At 41.5% G+C, this 19,426-nt stretch overlaps 1 protein-coding gene across 3 annotated transcripts in view; it reads right to left on the bottom strand.

Moving 5' to 3' along the window:
• Window positions 1-19,426, bottom strand: part of b4galnt4a (beta-1,4-N-acetyl-galactosaminyl transferase 4a) — a 503,111-nt gene that overhangs the window by 32,227 nt on the left and 451,458 nt on the right. For all 3 annotated transcript variants that reach the window (XM_062036152.1, XM_062036153.1, XM_062036154.1), the window contains 2 exons: window positions 17,260-17,326; window positions 1,418-1,582 (listed from right to left, as the gene is read on the bottom strand). In XM_062036152.1, the coding sequence (XP_061892136.1) occupies window positions 1,418-1,582; window positions 17,260-17,326 (232 nt within the window). The remainder of the gene's footprint in view (window positions 1-1,417; window positions 1,583-17,259; window positions 17,327-19,426) is intronic.

Raw genomic sequence — 19,426 nt, 5'->3', positions numbered from 1 at the left:
ACTATCATTCAACAGAATTGAGTACCCAAACAAAGAATTCCATGTTTTAGTGACTGCATCTGTGCTTATACGACCATATACGGCCAAAGAAAAGTTGCAAGGGACAGCACTTTGATAAAGAAAGTCGAAACACTATTAAATTGAAAAAAGAAGACGTAGCAGAGTGCAAAGGTGATTCTCATCTCCTCTCTGCCCTCTACGCTCATTGCCGCATTGGCCAACAAGAGTCTTTAATAAAAGGCAAAAGTAGGGATGGGTAACAAATTCGGTGCAATGTCCATTGGTATTACAGGCTATCGATTCCAATAAAACCTTTTGACGTCCCGTTGCAGACTAGTCACAGGCTCAAATATTTGGCTGGGAAACAAGCAGTTAAGCACACAAAGCAGACTCAGCCTTACTCAAGGTAATATTACAATTGTCCATACCAACAAAGCAAGAATAAAGCAAAGTACATTTAGTCCCCACTTTTCTAAATGCACTAGCTTGATTCTTATTTACATTGACTTTCCCATAGACATGCTATTAATTAGCATTAACGATTTTACATGGACATTTGAACATCTCTCATTTTTGGTAATAAAACTACAAATAAGATGGTGTGTACTGAATACAATATTTAAGGTACAAACTTTGTAGGGCTCAACAAAATAAGAAACTGACACATTCAAGTTAATGGCAAAGACTACTTCTTGGTAAAGGCAACACCATAGTCTGTAGGGCTCGAAAGGGCAGGTGATTTCCAATGCAATGTGGGTGCCGGGTAGCCATTTTTGCTGGCCTCAGGTTTTGTCTACATGGTTTTACTGAACCTGCGGCAATGTGAGAGAGAGCAACACACTGGATTAATATGGATCGTAAAATATTTAAAAAAAATCAAGGAACCACAGCGACAGAATCTGTACCCTATTCCAAAGGCTTGTCACCTCGAAAAAATAAGTTAAATTGGTGGAAATTATAGACACATTTGAAGAAAAGTACTGTTGAGTACCAGCATCGATTCCTGGAATCGGGAATTGGTACTGTATCGATTCAAATATGAAAGGTACCCATCCCTAGGTAAAAGTGATGTTATGTCATTTATATGTATTTTACATTGTTTTATGTATGTAAAACTATAATCAGTGTCTGTGAAGTGCGTTTTGTGTTAATATTTTTGGGTGTCTGGAACCGATAAAATCTTACATATATTATTTCATATGGGGAAAATGTTTTACTTTTCACTTTTTGCCTGACTTTTTGGAACGGATTACTAATGAAAAAGGAGGTACCACTGCCTCCTTTGAGTTTTCAGTATGCGGCCCTTTGTGGGATGAATGTGGACGCCCCTGTAGTAACAGATACATAAATGCATTACAGATAACCGGATTATTAGAGAGAGACTACGAAAAAGCCAGATAGTCTGGAATAGACTTACTGCTGTAAAAGGTGTCCCTGGGGTCTGGCTTCAGCATGTCTGCTCCGTGCTGCAGTACGCCACCCCCTTCCACCTTCCAGGGTAGCGACTCCTCTGGGAGACGGAGGTGACTGGCAAAGGTTTGAGGGATGTGACCTATACTGTTCATCTTGAAACTGGACTCATCTGAAAGAAGGTAAAAAAATAAAAAATGGCTGAGGAAATGTGTCGAGACAGATCCATTCAATGGCGTTTGAAGGACAAACAAATACACATCGATTTATTGTGTGACCATCATAGATCACTGCTGGGCATTAAAGGGTGAAGAGGGAAGAGGAGACGGACAGTCACTGAATACTTAATTAGGTACGCCTGCACAGTCTCGTGAGAGCCAATAGGGAGTCAGTATCAACAATTCTGCCTTTTCATAGGTAATGCTCAGTTTGAATTAAACATTGATACAGTCAGGAATGTATTCCTTCAATAATTAGTGCGCTGCATCGTAACGACAGACGTATAGATTACTAATTTAAGTTTCCTTACATATTTTTTATTTCTCTCTGAAAATTGTATTTCAAACAGCAACTTATTAGGTATACGCTGGCGCGCTTGAACAAGCAAGAAACAAAGTCCAAGAAAGTATAAGTTTGGAGACGAAAACCCAAATAGTGCAGAGGAGAATCATAATTACACCAATCGATAGCAGAGGAGGAGGACAAGGCATGTGTGATTAATGGCACGTCAGTAGCAAGACCTGATGGGAAAAATGCCATGTAATTAACAGGGTGGTCAGCAATGTTGTTTTCCTCTTGGGGTTGGACGTGCACATTCAGTGTGCGCACGAACACCAAACGAAGGGCACCTATTTTTAAACTTCTTCCCAGCGATGGAAGACATCTGTTGATCACATACATGGTTTCCATGACAACACCATTGTAAATATCTGCTGGCTCCCAATGCAAGAATAAAAAGGTATGGTATGGCTCTGGTGTGTCAGTCACTCTCGGTTTTATCTATTTAATATTTTACTGATAATTGTTCTGAAAAGAGCCATTAACTCTACGTTAAAGGTCAGATCATGTGTTGTTGTTTTTTTTTATCGCAGAACTACAATTCTATTTTACAAAACGGTTTCAGGCAGTGTCCAGAGCAGGGGTCGGCAACCCAAAATGTTGAAAGAGCCATATTGGACTAAAAAAACCAAGACAAAAAATCTGTCTGGAGCCGCAAAAAATTAAAAGCCTTCTATAAGCAGCTGAGATAGGCTCCAGCGACCCCTCGCGACCCCAAAAGGGACAAGCAGTCAAAAATGGATGGATGGATGGATGGAAGTGTTATAATTAACGTTAAAGTAAAGTACCAATTATTTTCACACACACACTAGGTGTGGCGAAACTATTCTCTGCATTTGACCCATCACCCTTGATCACCCCCTGGGAGGTGAGGGGAGCAGTGGGCAGCAGCGGTGGCCGCGCCCGGGAATCATTTTTGGTGATTTAACCCTCAATTCCAACCCTTGATGCTGAGTGCCAAGCAGGGAGGTAATGGGTCCCATTTTTATATTCTTTGGTATGACTCGGCCGGGGTTTGAACTCACAACCTACCGATCTCAGGGCGGACACTCTAACCCAGACCTGGGCATTGTACGGCCCGCGGGCCGCATCCGGCCCTTTGCGCATCCCTGTCCGGCCCGCATGAGGCCAATCATAAATTACAAAATACATTTCAAAAAGTATCTATGTCGAGTGTGCAATACAACGGTGCTGCTTTTGTTTTGAAAAGCGTCATTTGTATTACTTCCGTGTGGACGTATGCGCGTGTGCGATTGTGAGTGAATTGAACGGCGCAAAAACAAATGACAAAATAAAGTTTAAAAAACATCTATGTCGTGCGCGCAATACAACTGTGCTGCTTTTATTTTGAAATGTGTTATTTATGCCGTATGTCCGGGGGAAACCTGTGAGTGAAGGTGCATAGAGACAAGTGATGAGACGCTAAAAAAAGAAAAGTTGATGACGAATGCCGTGTTTTGGACTGGCAAGTATTTCTTTACATAAATTAATGGTAAAGCCGTGTGCTTAATTTGTGGTACACAGCTTGCTGTGTTTAAAGAACGTCATTTTAATCGCCACTACACGAAGAAACACGAGGGAATATACCGGAATGTGTCTGATGAAGCGCGCGCAAGGGAGGCTGATGCGTTGATGGTAAAACTGCAAACCCAACAAGGACTTTGTGCCATATTTCACACCCCCAGAGATGCAGCCGTCAGGACAAGTTTCGTCATTTCTCACAAAAGCGCCAGAAAAAGTAAGGCGTTTTCTGACGGAGAGTTTATTAAGGAGTGCTTATTGGACTCTGTTGCGCTGATATGCCCGGAGACATGGACTGTTTTTCGCTAACTTTGGATGAGAGCTGTGAATGATGTACGTGACACCTCCAGCTGCTCTTCTTCTTACGTGGGATAACTGCAGACTTTCAAATCACGGAGTAGCTGGCAGCCATGCAGTCAATTAAAGAGACAACCACAGGTAATGGCTTGTTCACATAGGTAAATGCGTGTTTGGACATGTTAGGACTGAAATGGGACAAGCTGGCAGGTGTGACAATCCAATCCACTTTATTTATATAGCACATTTAAACAACAAAATGTTTCCAAAGTGCTGCACAACAATATTAAAAACAATATTCAAATGTTATCCTTAGCTCCACCAATTACTGAATAAAAAGAAAAAACAATTACATATAAAACCAATATAAAATAAATATGATTAAAAACTATTTTTAACAACAGATGGTTGTCCAAATCTGATGGGGAAAAATGTTGGATAATGCAGGATAAAGTGACCATCAAAAGCAACCTGCTTTTGTATTAAGTTAAGTTAGGTTAAATTAAATTATTATTATTATTATTAATTATTATTATTATTATCATCATTATTATTTATCTTACGGTATATCAAAAATAATATTGAGCAACATTTAATTGAAATATTGTCGTGTGGCCCTCCAGCAGTGCTCGGGTTGCTTATGCGGCCCCCGGTGAAAATTAATTGCCCACCCCTGCTCTAACCACTAGGCCACTGAATTAAGGCAACACATGATGTAAGTGTCTATATTAGCTATATTAGCCTACTATCAAAATGACTTTAAAAGTCTTATATAAGTGTTATAATGAAGGCAACACATGATGTAAGTGTCTATATTAGCTATATTAGCCTACTATCAAAATTACTTTAAAAGTCTTATATAAGTGTTATAATGAAGGCAACACATGATGTGTCTATAATAGCTATATTAGCCTACTATCAAAGGCTGACGCAAATCTTCGTTGACAGAAATTTTGTATTTTAATTTTTATTCTACACATTTTTGCAACATTGGAAAATCAATAGTAAAGAGAAGGCTTCTCACAGGATGAGATAACTTCTGGAAATGACTGGCTCAGAATGGCCAAAGGTTTTGATTTGTGTGACCAAGTTTAAGGAAATGGCAGGCTGTCTTCTTCTAATGGATTTATGACAATCTTTGCAAGCTGGGTAACGTTTGCTGTGGTCTGGAACAACATGGCACACCAACAACTATGAGAAATGCAGCCAATATTACATACAGATAATGTGTCATGAGACATGCAAATATAAATTAAATACACAGAGGACATAAGTAAAGGCAATTAAATGAGCTCAAATATACCTACAAATGAGGCATAATGATGCAATACGTACATACAGCTAGCCTAAATAGCATGTTAGCATCCATTGGCTTTCGGTCATGGATTGACCAAATATGCCTGATAAGCACTCCAGCATATCAATAAAATCAACAAAGCTCACCTTTGTGCATTCACACACAGCATAAAACGTTTGGTGGACAAAATGAGACAAAGAAGGAGTGGCATAAAACACGTCTGTCTGTGGCAGCATCGGAGAAAGTTGTATATGTAAAAAAACTATGATGAGTTCAAGGATCTCTGAAATTAGTAGGACAAAACAGTGCTTGCCAAATACTCTCATCAGTGAGGCATGTTTAACAAACAGTGGGATTTCTAACAATTAGGAAGGTTTGTGTCATGTTAAAACAATAAATATGTTTTTTTCTTCATCTTTTTTCCATTTTTACACATCTTTGAAAGAGGTCCAGGGAGCCACTAGGGCGGCGCTAAAAAGCCATGTGCAGCTCTAAAGCCGCGGGTTGCTGACCCCCGGTCTAGCCTGTACATGACAACTATTATCCCCAACCCTTCTGGTATTTAATGTTCATCTTTTCATCCGTTTTCTATACAGATGGTCCTCATTGGGGTCACAGGTAGGCAGGGGTACTTTTCACATTTGAATCAATATGGTACCAATTCTGATACCAATACCAATCATCCATGAGTGAGATCGGCTGATAAAGAAACCAATCACATTTTAAACCTGTAAATTATTAATTTTTTTGTGCTGAATGCTATTGATAATTTAACAATATTAACACTTTTAAGGGGCAGCACGGTGATAGAGGGGCGAGTGCGTCTGCCTCACAATACGAAGGTCCTGGGTTCGATCCTGCGCTCGGGATCTTTCTGTGTGGAGTTTGCATGTTCTCCCCGTGACTGCGTGGGTTCCCTCCGGGTACTCCGGCTTCCTCCCACCTCCAAAGACATGCACCTGGGGATAGGTTGATTGGCAACACTAAATTGGCCCTAGTGTGTGAATGTGAGTGTGAATGTTGTCTGTCTAACTGTGTTGGCTCTGCGATGAGGTGGCGACTTGTCCAGGGTGTACCCCGCCTACCGCCCGATTGTAGCTGAGATAGGCTCCAGCTCTCCCTGCGACCCCGAAAGGGATAAGCGGTAGAAATGGATGGATGGATGGATGAACACATTTTTAAAAACTTGTTCCTTATTCTCTTTTATTAAAATTGTCAACAACTACAATTGTCTAGGCCAGTGGTTCTTAACCTGGGTTTGATGGAACCCTAGGGATTCGGTGAGTCGGGCTCAGGGGTTCGGCGGAAGTCAAGACACACCCGACTCATCGTGTAAATACAAACTTCTCCCTATCGGTTTATTACAGATACGGCAACAGCAGAAGTCACACTGATTTGCAGGTGTGTAATTTGTTGTGAGTTTATGCACTGTGTTGGTTTTGTTCTTTGAACAAGGTGATGTTCATGCACGGTTCATTTTGTGCACCAGTAAAAAAACATGGTAACACTTCAGTATGGGGAACATATTCACCATTAATTAGTTGCTTATTAACATGCAAATTAGTAACACATTGGCTCTTAACTAGTCATTATTAAGTACTTATTAATGCCTTATTCGGCATGGCCTTATTATAACCCTAACCCTCTAACCCTGGCCCTAACACTCTAACCCTGACCAAATAACTCTAAATTAAGTCTTTGTTATTTAAAATATGTTCCCCATACTAAAGTGTTACCAAAAACATATAACTTTGTCTTGAATTTGAAAACATTTTATTTTTTTATTTTTCACTAAAGAAGGGTTCGGGTGCGCATATGAAACTGGTGGGGTTCGGTACCTCCAACAAGGTTAAGAACCACTGGTCTAGGCAAAACAGAGTCAAAAATATACAATAACTAAACAAAAGCAAAAACTACTATTACTCATTTAAATCCTTTGGTTTTTGCCCTCAGAGTCCTCCTGTGCCCTGGGAATTATTCCCTGAGTTTGCAAATATTTACAAAAACAACAACAACAAAAAGATTTTAAGAAAAAAAAATATTGACTTAATCGCTCAGGTATCGATTATATACTGATACAACCCTTGGTATCATCATCATTTATAGATTAATCCACCCTTGTATGTGTTGTTTACTGACTGTGACAATGCTGACACTGCAGCAGTGGCTGTGTTATTATCCTCTGTCGTGACTCTTTTAAATCTACTTGGTAATTTCCTGTTAATACTTGCTTACTTTCTGCTGCAGTGTGGTTCCATCTATACTTCTTAAATTACCAGTAGAGTGGAAAAACAAGTTGACTTTATATGCTTATTTGTGTTTCATTGTATCCATCCATCCATCCATTTTTTACTGCTTGTCCCTTTTGGGGGGTGCTGGCCATTAAACCATATCCAATTGAATTTACAATCCGCAAAGTGTGTGAAAATACCGCTTAAACATCACAAAATGCTACAAATTCAGTCAGCTGTTTTGAATATTTTGCTCCAATATCTTCGGCAATTTCCGTAGATTCTACTGCATCCGTTTAACACTCTGCTTCTAAAACCTATTACTCATCCTAATTGTGTTCGGCCTAAAAAATGTAAGGTTCTGGTTAGGGTTGTCCCGATACCAATATTTTGGTACCGGTACCAAAATGTATATCGATACTTTTTGATACTTTTCAAAATAAAGGGGACCACAAAAAAAGACATTATTGGCTTCAATTGAACAGAAAATCGTACGATACATTAAACACATGTTTCCTATTGCACAATGCACTTAAAGAACAATTTTAGAAGATTAAAATAAAAATTAAAAGGCATTAAACACATTGTTTTTTTATTGCACGCAAAGAACAATTTACAAGTGTAGATATTAAATATAGTCTGCCATAATGTAGGATCACCGTAAATTAGAATATACTAGAATAGAAAGCTTTATGGACATGCTTCATGATTTATGGTTTCCACTCTTGGTCTGTACTTTCAGGCAAATCCGATCATTAGTAAACACTAAAAACAATACTATGGCTAAAAGTACAGAGTTAAGACATGTAACAGGTAAAACCCATTGTTAAAGATAAAACACTATTTGTAGGAATTTGTTACAAAATTCAGTCATTTCACGGTGCCACTTTGGACTGCCCTAATATTTTTGCAACAAGCCAATCAGCTGTGTGCGCGTCTCTGTATCGGAAGTATATGCGCACAGCAGGGGAGCTCATCAGCTCCATTAACACCTGTCACTCTTCTAACTCCTTATGCAAATCGGAATGCTTGTTATATTTACCTTAGTTTGAAGCAAAGTGGTAATACCAATCGGCACATTTGGCGAGGCATGTTATAAAGCAGGGGTCACCAACCTTTTTGAAACCAAGGGCTACTTCTTGGGTACTGATTAATGCGAAGGGCTACCAGTTTGATACACACTTAAATAAATTGCCAGAAGTAGCCAATTTGCTCAATTTACCTTTAACTCTGTTATTATTAATAATTAATGATATTTGTCTTTGTGGAAACACTGATCATCTTAATGATTTCTCACAATAAATATATATAGAAACAGATAAATATCAATATGCAACACTTTATTTTTATATTTTCTCTAAGTGCACATTTTTCAAATTGAACATTTTCAAATGATCACTTCTAAGACAGTCTTGTGAAATCACAATATCCCATTTTAACTAGCTAGCCACTAACATTTTTTTTAACAAATCATGAATTACTTTGCACCATGTTTGTACAAATAATAACTCATGTAAAATACAAAAGTAAACTCTCAAATTTTTAAATCATGTCACACTTTGAACTGGACACAAAATCTGTTATCTGTTTCTTTGTCAGTTAGTGGGAAGCCTGGCATTGCATGCTGTTAACTAGTGTGTTGTACTCTGGTGTGTAACTTGACACTGCAACTCTGAGTGAGTCTTGCAGATGTGCATCAGTGAGGCGTGTTCTGATGAAGTTCATGTCAGAAAAGGCTGATTCACAAAGATAAGATTTTTCCTCATTGTTTGCGGAACCTTCTTAATCTTTTGGACATATTTTCCCAGCAATCTGGCCTTAAGCTTAATTATGATAAATGTAAAATGTTAAGGATCGGAAATCTAAAGGGAACGTCCTTTCGAATGGAATGCAAAGTGCCTGTTTTATGGACAGATGGACCAGTTAACATACTTGGTGTTGTTGTCCCAGAAAATCTGGAAGATCTAGGCTCAGTAAATTATGATAATCGACTAAGAAAGGTGGACAAAATTATGCAATTATGGAAAGGGAAATCCCTAACCTTGTATGGTAAAATGTCTATTGCCAACTCGTTAATTATTCCTCAATTTATTTATTTGTTTTTGTCATTACCAGCTCCATCACAAAACTTTTTTAAGATTTATGAGCGGAGGGTCTTCGATTTTGTCTGGAACGGCAAACCAGAAAAGATTAAAAGAAAGGTTTTGTACAAAGAGTATGAATATGGGGGCCTGAAACTTCTCAACCTTGAAGCTATGTGTCTGTCTTTAAAAGCATCAATTGTTCCAAAGATGTATTTAAACATTGAGTGGTACACAAATGTCCTGTTGGAAAAAAAAACATGTACTGTGTCACGATCGGAGGGTCGCAGCTTGCTGCGCGGTTGTTCTCCCAATGCAAAGGAACGGCTCCGGACGAAGGCGTAAGGTAGGAAGTGATTTATCTATCATAAATCATCCAATAAACAAAAACAACAAGGATGCGTGCAGAGCGCACGGGAAGTTAAGGAACTTATTACTTAGCATAGGCAAAAGACAAGGAACACTAGAACTCAAAAACTCACGTGACAAGTGCATGGAGCAAACACAATGAGAGCAGGACGAGTGACTGGCAAAGGCAACTTAAATAATGCCTCTGATTAGCGCTCGGGAAGCAGGTGAGCGGGCGAGCACTAATCAGAGACAGGTGCACACAAAGAGTGACCATGACAACCAAAACAAACTCACAGGAGCACAACAAATAACAAAAGGAGTCCAAAATTAACAGAAAACACAAAAACATGATCCGGACCATGGATCATGACAGTACCCCCTCCTCAAGGACAGATACCAGATGTCCATATGAAAACAAAAACAAAAAACAAGCAGGGTCTAAAGTCACGGGCGGGCGGAGGGAGGACTTGGAGGTGGGTCGCCAGGCCAAGTGTCCCCGAATCCACCGAGGCAAAGTCAAGTGGCGGCGGCGAGTGGAACGCCGCTGCAGCAAGCGAGGCGGGCGACCAGGGAATGGCCACATTCGTGGCCGACGGGGAGGTGGGCGCACTTGGCGAGGCGGACGACCAGGGAGCGGCCACATCCGTGGTCGACGAGGAGGTGGGCGTGTCGGCGCCGTCATGGCAGGCGTGGCAGCAGGCACCGGCGCCGTCATGGCAGGCGTGGCAGCAGGCACCGGCGCCGTCATGGCAGGCGTGGCAGCAGGCACCGGCGCCGTCATGGCAGGCGTGGCAGCAGGCACCGGCGCCGTCATGGCAGGCGTGGCAGCAGGCACCACTGGCGAGTCTGGTGTGGTTGCAGGTACCACCGGCGAGTCTGGCGTGGTTGCAGGTACCACCGGCGAGTTTGGCGTGCTTGCAGGTACCACCGGCGAGTTTGGCGTGCTTGCAGGTACCACCGGCGAGTTTGGCGTGCTTGCAGGTACCACCGGCGTCTGGCGTGGTGCAGGTGCAGGCGTCTGGCGAGGAGCAGGCGTCTGGCGAGGAGCAGGCGTCTGGCGAGGAGCAGGCGTCTGGCGAGGAGCAGGCGTCTGGCGAGGAGCAGGCGTCTGGCGAGGAGCAGGTGCAGGCGTCTGCCGAGGAGCAGGTGCAGGCGTCTGCCGAGGAGCAGGTACTGGTCTGGGAACCAGCCGAGGTGCAGGTACTGGTCTGGGAACCAGCCGAGGTGCAGGTACTGGTCTGGGAACCAGCCGAGGTGCAGGTACTGGTCTGGGAACCAGCCGAGGTGCAGGTACTGGTCTGGGAACCAGCCGAGGTGCAGGTACTGGTGTGGGAACCAGCCGAGGTGCAGGTACTGGTGTGGGAACCAGCCGAGGTGCAGGTACTGGTGTGGGAACCAGCCGTGGAGCAGGTGCTGGTGTGGAAACCAGACTTGGAGGTACTGGTGTGGAAACCAGACTTGGAGGTGTTGGTCGTGACTTTGGCGGAGGTGGCCTGGCAGGAGGTTGTGGCTTGGCATGCCGACGGACTGGTGGTGGAGGATGGGCTGGAGGTTGCGGCTTGGCAGGCCGAAGGACAGGTGGCGGCGGCCGGGATGGAGGTTGCTGCCTGGCTGGGTGCAGCCGAGCAGCCCCACCAGCACAGCTCCCGGCCCCAGCCCCCCCCTCAAGGGGCGGATACCAGACGCGCTGCTTGCGGTCTGGAACAGTCTTTACGGGTGGGTGGCGGGAAGTCAGGAGGGGGGCAAAATCCTCCCCTCTAAATTGTCCAAAATGTCTTTTCCCACCCCCCACCTGAGGTCTTTTGGGAGGATGAGAGGAAAAAGTCACTGACGTGGGCGGGGCTAGAGTCCTAGGGGGCGGAGCTTGGCACTCAGAAGGAGACTGTGGCTGACATCTAAATTTCAAAAGAATGTCCTGACAAGGTATAATTTTAGAATTAAAGTCTTTAGGAGGTTGTTGACGCAAGGAGACAGAATTCAGAAAAAAAAAATTCTGGGCCATGACGTCATCAGCCGTGGACGGAGTGACGTCATCGGGGGAAGGATACTGGGCTGCCTGCAACTTGCTTCGGTCCGGGGGAGGAGCTTGCGGGAGTGACGCGTTCTGACGGCGAGGCGAAGCCCTTCTGGACGGCTTCCGCCTTTGCCTGCGCGTCCGGTACTGCTGTGTAGCGGCGATGTCTTCGGACCAGAGGGAGTCGATGGGGATAAGGGAGCCTCCAGGTCCCCACATAAGGTTCGACCTCTCCTCCGTCGAATAGTGAAGCGTCTCCACTTCCATCGCTCGCAACACCATGCGCGTACCTTCATCCATCTCCCTCTGGTCCATTTGCGGGAGAACGGTTGCTGCTCTCATTCTGTCACGATCGCGGGGGTCGCAGCTTGCTGCGCGGTTGTTCTCCCAATGCAAAGGAACGGCTCCGGACGAAGGCGTAAGGTAGGAAGTGATTTATCTATCATAAATCATCCAATAAACAAAAACAACAAGGATGCGTGCAGAGCGCACGGGAAGTTAAGGAACTTATTACTTAGCATAGGCAAAAGACAAGGAACACTAGAACTCAAAAACTCACGTGACAAGTGCATGGAGCAAACACAATGAGAGCAGGACGAGTGACTGGCAAAGGCAACTTAAATAATGCCTCTGATTAGCGCTCGGGAAGCAGGTGAGCGGGCGAGCACTAATCAGAGACAGGTGCACACAAAGAGTGACCATGACAACCAAAACAAACTCACAGGAGCACAACAAATAACAAAAGGAGTCCAAAATTAACAGAAAACACAAAAACATGATCCGGACCATGGATCATGACATACTGTATCAAAAGATATTGTATCCTTTTTTACAAGTGATCCCCTCCCAGAGAGTCTGCTGGGAAACATGGCGGGGTTCATAAAGGAAACAATCCACTCATAGTGGTGTTTTCAAGTTTATGTGCCAGAAAAAAGAGACGATACTTTGCAGCAGTTAATATGGATGAACTCTAATATTGTAATAGATGGAAAGCCTTTCTTTTGGAAAAATATGTTTGAAAGAGGAATCATTTTTGTCAATGATATTATCAATGAGAATGGTAAAATTATGAAGTATGATGAATTTAGAGCTATGTATGGTGATGCTTGCTCAAGCTTTTCATTTTATCAACTAACTGGAGTAATTGGGAAAAGATGGAAACAAATAATTAATGATGGAACTACTAAATTATTAGTTTGTAAACCTCTAATAAGAAATTCTAGTTGGCAAAAAGGAACTAAAATAAATAGAAAAATATATAATTTTTATTTAATAAAGAAATCTTTGAAGCCTGCCTCATACAACACAAATGGAAAATGGGAGGACTTTTTTGACTGCCCGTTGCCATGGGATGCCACATTCAAACTAATCTATAAAACCACTATCGATGTGCAAAATCGTTATTTTCAAATTAAAATTATTTATAACTTCTTACCCACAGGGAAAATGTTAAAATTATGGAATATGACAGAGTCAGATGATTGCCGATTTTGTTGTCAGGAGCCTGAATCCACCCTGCATTTGTTTTGGTATTGTCATATTGTGTCTTTGTTTTGGGTGGAAGTTGAAAAAATGTGTTTAAGGATTGGTTTGTTTATGAAGCTTAATGTGGTTTCTGTTATTTTAGGAGAGTTCATTGACAATCATGATTTAGTCAATTTAATTATAGTACTCGGTAAAATGTTTATTTTTAAGGCCAAAAACAGATATTCACTTAGTATTACTTTCTTTAAAACATTTATTCAGTATTTTCTAACTTTAGAAAGTTACATGGTTGAAAACGATAATGATGCCAAAAAACATTAAAAAAAGATGAGAAGTCCTCAAAGGCTTATTTTGAAAGTATAATTATGTTTATAGATTATATGATATCTGTTGTTGTGTTCCCTAATTTGAGTGACCTGGACATAATCTGGACTGTACATAAATGCTTATTTTGAAAATTTAATTTGATTTATAAATTATATGCAATCTGTTGTGTTCCCTAATTTTTTCCTGTGTACATGAATGAAGGTGTGTGTTGCTGAGTCCGACTTGGACATTATCTGGACTGGGCCTGGTTTAAAAAACCCTTTAAACAAATCTAATTTCATTGACAACGTGGACTGTTGAAGATAAGGCCCTTTTTTTTAAAATAAAATAAAATAAGATAAATAAATAAAAAAACATTTTCTTGGATAAAAAAGAAAGTAAAACAATATAAAAATAATTACATAAAAAATAGTAATTAATGAAAATGTTAGTGGACCAGCAGCCTATACAATCATGTGTGCTTCAGGGACTGTGTCCCTTGCAGATGTGTTGTCTATGTTGTGGGAACCAGAATATTGGTAGCAGAAAGAAATAACCCCTTTTGTGTGAGTGGGTGTGGATGAGTGTGCATGGGGGAGGTTGTTTGGGTTGATGCACTGTTTGAAAGTTTATCTTGTGTTTTTTCTATGTAGATTAAATTTAAAAAAAACAAAAAAAAAAAAAAAAAAAACTTTTTTTTTTTTTTTTTTAAATTATTTATTTATTTATTTTTTTAGAACAGGCCCGCGGGCGACTCATCTGGTCCTTACGGGCGACCTGGTGCCCGCGGGCACCGCGTTGGTGACCCCTGTTATAAAGCCACACTTGCAGCGCAGCGCTTCCGTGTTTAAAGCGTCACCTTTATCGATCTCTTTGAAGCCCAAATATCTTCATATTGTGCTTCACGCACCCTCTTTATTAACCAGTAAAATTGCCATTTTTCCTCTTCACACGGTTTCTGCTTGCATGAGCTCGGAGCTCTCGGAACTGTGTGTGCGTTTTGACAAAGTCAACATCATGCGCCTTAGCTCTCTGTAGCTCTGTAGAAAAACAAACAAAGGCAGTATAGTCCATCCATCCATTTTCTACCGCTTGTCCCTTTCGGGGTCACGGGGGGTGCTGGAGCCTATCTCAGCTGCATTCAGGCGGTAGGCGGGGTACACCCTGGACAAGTCTCCACCTCATCGCAGGGCCAACACAGATAGACAGACAACATTCACACTCACATTCACACACTAGGGTCAATTTAGTGTTGCCAATCAACCTATCCCCAGATGCATGTCTTTGGAGGTGGGAGGAAGCCGGAGTACCCGGAGGGAACCCACGCAGTCACAGGGAGAACATGTAAACTCCACACAGAAAGACCCCGAGCCCGGGGATCGAACCCAGGACCTTCGTATTGTGAGGCACATGCACTAACCCCTCCACATAATTTTACCAAAGTAATCATTGTTGGCTCTCACAAAGATGATTGATTGGCATTGTTGTTAATGGGGAAGGGATCTGTGATGGTACGTCCCAGATTACATGACTGGCTTCCTCATTATCCCTCAAAATGGCTCGGGAATCTCCGTAAAATGTATACTATTTTGATCATATCTATTTATTTGCAAACTTCATAAGTCTTTTGGTGTCATAAATCAGATATATATGATAATAAACTCAATATACAAACCCTGTTTCCATATGAGTTGGGAAATTGTGTAAGATGTAAATATAAACGGAATACAATGATTTGCAAATAATTTTCAACCCATATTCAGTTGAATATGCTACAAAGACAACATATCTGATGTTCAAACTGATAAACATTTTTTTTTTTTGCAAATAATCATTAACTTTAGAATTTGATGCCAGCAACACGTGACAAAGAAGTTGGGAAAGGTGGCAATAAATACTGATAAAGTTGAGGAATGCTCATCAAACACTTATTAGGAGCATCCCACAGGTGAACAGGCAAATTGGGAACAGGTGGGTGCCATGATTGGGTATAAAAGTAGATTCCATGAAATGCTCAGTCATTCACAAACAAGGATGGGGTGAGGGTCACCACTTTGTCAACAAATGCATGAGCAAATTGTTGAACAGTTTAAGAAAAACCTTTCTCAACCAGCTATTGCAAGGAATTTAGGGATTTCACCATCTACGGTCCGTAATATCATCAAAGGGTTCAGAGAATCTGGAGAAATCACTGCACATAAGCAGCCAAGCCCGTGACCTTCGATCCCCCAGGCTGTACTGCGTCAACAAGTGACACCAGTGTGTAAAGGATATCACCACATGGGCTCAGGAACACTTCAGAAACCCACTGTCATAACTACAGTTGGTCGCTATATCTGTAAGTACAAGTTAAAACTCTCCTATGCAAGGCGAAACCCGTTTATCAACAACACCCAGAAACGCCGTCGGCTTCGCTGGGCCTGAGCTCATCTAAGATGGACTGATACAAAGTGGAAAAGTGTTCTGTGGTCTGACGAGTCCACATTTCAAATTTGTTTTTGGAAACTGTGGAGGTGGTGTCCTCCGGAACAAAGAGGAAAAGAACCATCCAGATTGTAATAGGCGCAAAGTTGAAAAGCCAGCATCTGTGATGGTATGGGGGTGTATTAGTACCCAAGACATGGGTAACTTACACATCTGTGAAGGCGCCATTAATGCTGAAAGGTACATACAGGTTTTGGAGCAACATATGTTGCCATCCAAGCAACGTTACCATGGACGCCCCTGCTTATTTCAGCAAGACAATGCCAAGCCACGTGTTACATCAACGTGGCTTCATAGTAAAAGAGTGCGGGTACTAGACTGGCCTGCCTGTAGTCCAGACCTGTCTCCCATTGAAAATTTGTGGCGCATTATGAAGCCTAAAATACCACAACGGAGACCCCGGACTGTTAACCAACTTAAGCTGTACCTCAAGCAAGAATGGGAAAGAATTCCACCTGAGAAGCTTAAAAAACATGTCTCCTCAGTTCCCAAACGTTTACTGAGTGTTGTTAAAAGGAAAGGCCATGTAACACAGTGGTGAACATGCCCTTTCCCAACTACTTTGGCACATGTTGCAGCCATGAAATTGTAAGTTAATTATTATTTGCAAAAACAAAAAAAAGTTTATGAGTTTGAACATCAAATATCTTGTCTGTGTAGTGCATTCAATTGAATATGGGTTGAAAAGGATTTGCAAATCATTGTATTCTGTTTATATTTACATCCAACACAATTTCCCAACTCATATGGAAATGGGGTTTGTAGAAGCAACTTGTTTTTCCACTCCATTGGTACTTTAATGTTTACAAGCGCTTATTTCTTGGTGTTGTTTTTTATTGATATCGATTACGTGTCTATCGTGATATATATTGATATTGTTTTATCAGCCCAGCCCTAATATACGGTACTGTATAGCCATTTATATCGTGTTCAAAGTGTAAAAATTTGTACTACAATTTGGACTTTTGTCGAGGCTGAAACCCATTATTCATACCTACACTGTTTCGTATGGATAAATTTGCTTCAATATACAAACTTTGCTATTTAGGAACCTTGTTAGTAAATCAAGGTTCCACTATAAAATAAAATACAAATTCTAAAAATGATCTTTTTTGAAAATCAAAACCCACCTTTACACAAAATATGACTACTTTGCTTAACATTCAGAACATTGAGCATTTTAAAAAATGAAATTCCAACCAATCAAAGATAAAAACTTCTTACCTGCGTAACGTGAAATGTAGGCAGAGTCTATCACTTCATACTTCAGACCAGGGAGGAATGGACGCCACTGTGTGGGAAAAGAGAGAGGAGAGTGAGAAAAGCTCGCATGTGTGAACAGGAATAGGCCCATAAATCTTCCATCAGTTCATAGTCCATACTGACACTCAGTGTTATTGATCTGCGCAACCTGATGAGATCGATGTGAAACTGTGGTTTTATACAAACACGTTAGGTGAACAAAGAAAAGAACAGTACTGTGAGAAAATAGCATAGCCATATAGGAATTTGCAATTGGAAATAGATCATAAACTTATCGTTGAGATGACAACAGAAAAAAAAACAGAGAGGGAAGCAAAGTGAGGCTGAGAAACGGAAAGACAAGCTACAATTCTTTAAATAGATTTCACAATTAACAAGTCACTTCTGGTTAGCCAAGCTGTAATCACAGGAGACAGGTCATTTGAACAGCGCCTGTTTGAGAACACAAATAAAAGCACCCTCCTCAGACGCATGCAAATGCCTACACACACACACACACGCACACACACACACACGATTTGCATTTAAAGCTTTAAATACAAAACAACGGTTTTACGATTGCGTCTATTCCCTGCTGCTACTTCAAACACATACTGACCAACTAAGCTGCAAGCACAAATACAAAAATAACAAACAAGGTTAGTATGACATCGTGCTTCGCTGTAGGAGGAAACGACTTAGCTGAGCAACTAAAGTTTTAGAATTGGGTCATATTTTTGACTGGACACAGTTGTCAAAGTCAGGTTGATTGGAAGAGGACAAATAAAAAGAAGGAGGTTTTGTGGGATGCAACTTCAATAAAACAGTCACAGTTTAATGAAATGCATTGAAAGGAAGAACTGAGAGGACATCATGGAAAAATGAACTAGATATATAACACACTGAAATCAGCCAGAATGCAGAAAAGAAAAAGGTCATCATGCCACACACACACACAAACACAGACACACGCACACACACACACATTCCCTGAGACAGTCTTTTTCCCTCTAATTTCAGCAAAGTTCCAAGTGTGTAAAAATGTGTAGGGTGAAAGTTAACTTTTACTTTATACAACTTAGTAGGGAAATGACATACCTAACTGGTAACAACGGCAGTACTAAACAAATATAATCCTGGATTTCCACTGGATGCGTAACAAATGCGTATCGGCGCTGCCACGGAATGTCTCCACCATCCGTCAATCCCCAGCGCCGTCAGATGTGAAGCGTTGTGGCTTCGCCATACAACGCAATAGTGCAGACTATAATTACGTGATAAGGGGAGTGGTAGAAAAGCGAACCACAAACTGTGCATTCTGTTCTGAATGCACAGAAGTCCTGCCATTCGAAATATGTACAGCAGTGGCTGCTCACCAATCCCCTGCTTCGCCAACTCGTATCAGCTGGTATTTAAACACAGGACACCAAATAGCTGTCGGTGATATGCCTGTAATATGATTCTTTGATTTTGAACCTCCAGAATTAGTGTCAATGACGTGAATTTACATCTGAAAACACTTGACAAGTTGACTTCTCTTCCCTTCCCTCCATTTAGGACGTTTCAAAGTGTAAAATACGAATCGCCTTGATCACAAAGTATTGGATTTTGAAAGTAAAAATAGATAATGTGCATGACCTCCTCTCCCACACGAAATAAGATTTAGCTACAGTGATCCGCAGTATTGCGCCATTGAATAGTTGCCATTTGGCATCCAGTCGAAATCTGGGGTTGGAAACCGCAATAAGTGGTAACAGACAATGGAGGTACTGATGGACTTGATCCATGTTAGGTGTCACTCTGCTACAGACTTGTCAGGGATGATAAAATCCAATATTACAGTAGTTGGAACTTTATTTCATCCAGGAAATTAATCTTTCCAGAGCTTTCTAGGAAACGTATACCTAGGATGTCCTCTTTTGTCGCCTGTATAAAATGTGGATGTCACACTTTGCGTGTCACTTACTCCCTGGTGTCCTTTTTTTTTTACTGTTGCTAATTTCGTTTTTTTTGTTTCTTTAGTTACTGGAGATGGGCGGAGTAACGACCCACACCTGCTTTCCATCACCAATCCTTCCCTTATTCAAGGTGGAGGCAAGCGGCAGGAAGATGTTGGATCGATTGCTACTTTGGAGCTTGTTCTTGCAGC

Source organism: Entelurus aequoreus, linkage group LG24 (genome assembly GCF_033978785.1).
Source record: "Entelurus aequoreus isolate RoL-2023_Sb linkage group LG24, RoL_Eaeq_v1.1, whole genome shotgun sequence".
Lineage (NCBI taxonomy): Eukaryota > Metazoa > Chordata > Actinopteri > Syngnathiformes > Syngnathidae > Entelurus > Entelurus aequoreus.
Note: the sequence above shows the minus strand (reverse complement) of the source record. Positions and strands in the feature narration are given on the sequence as shown.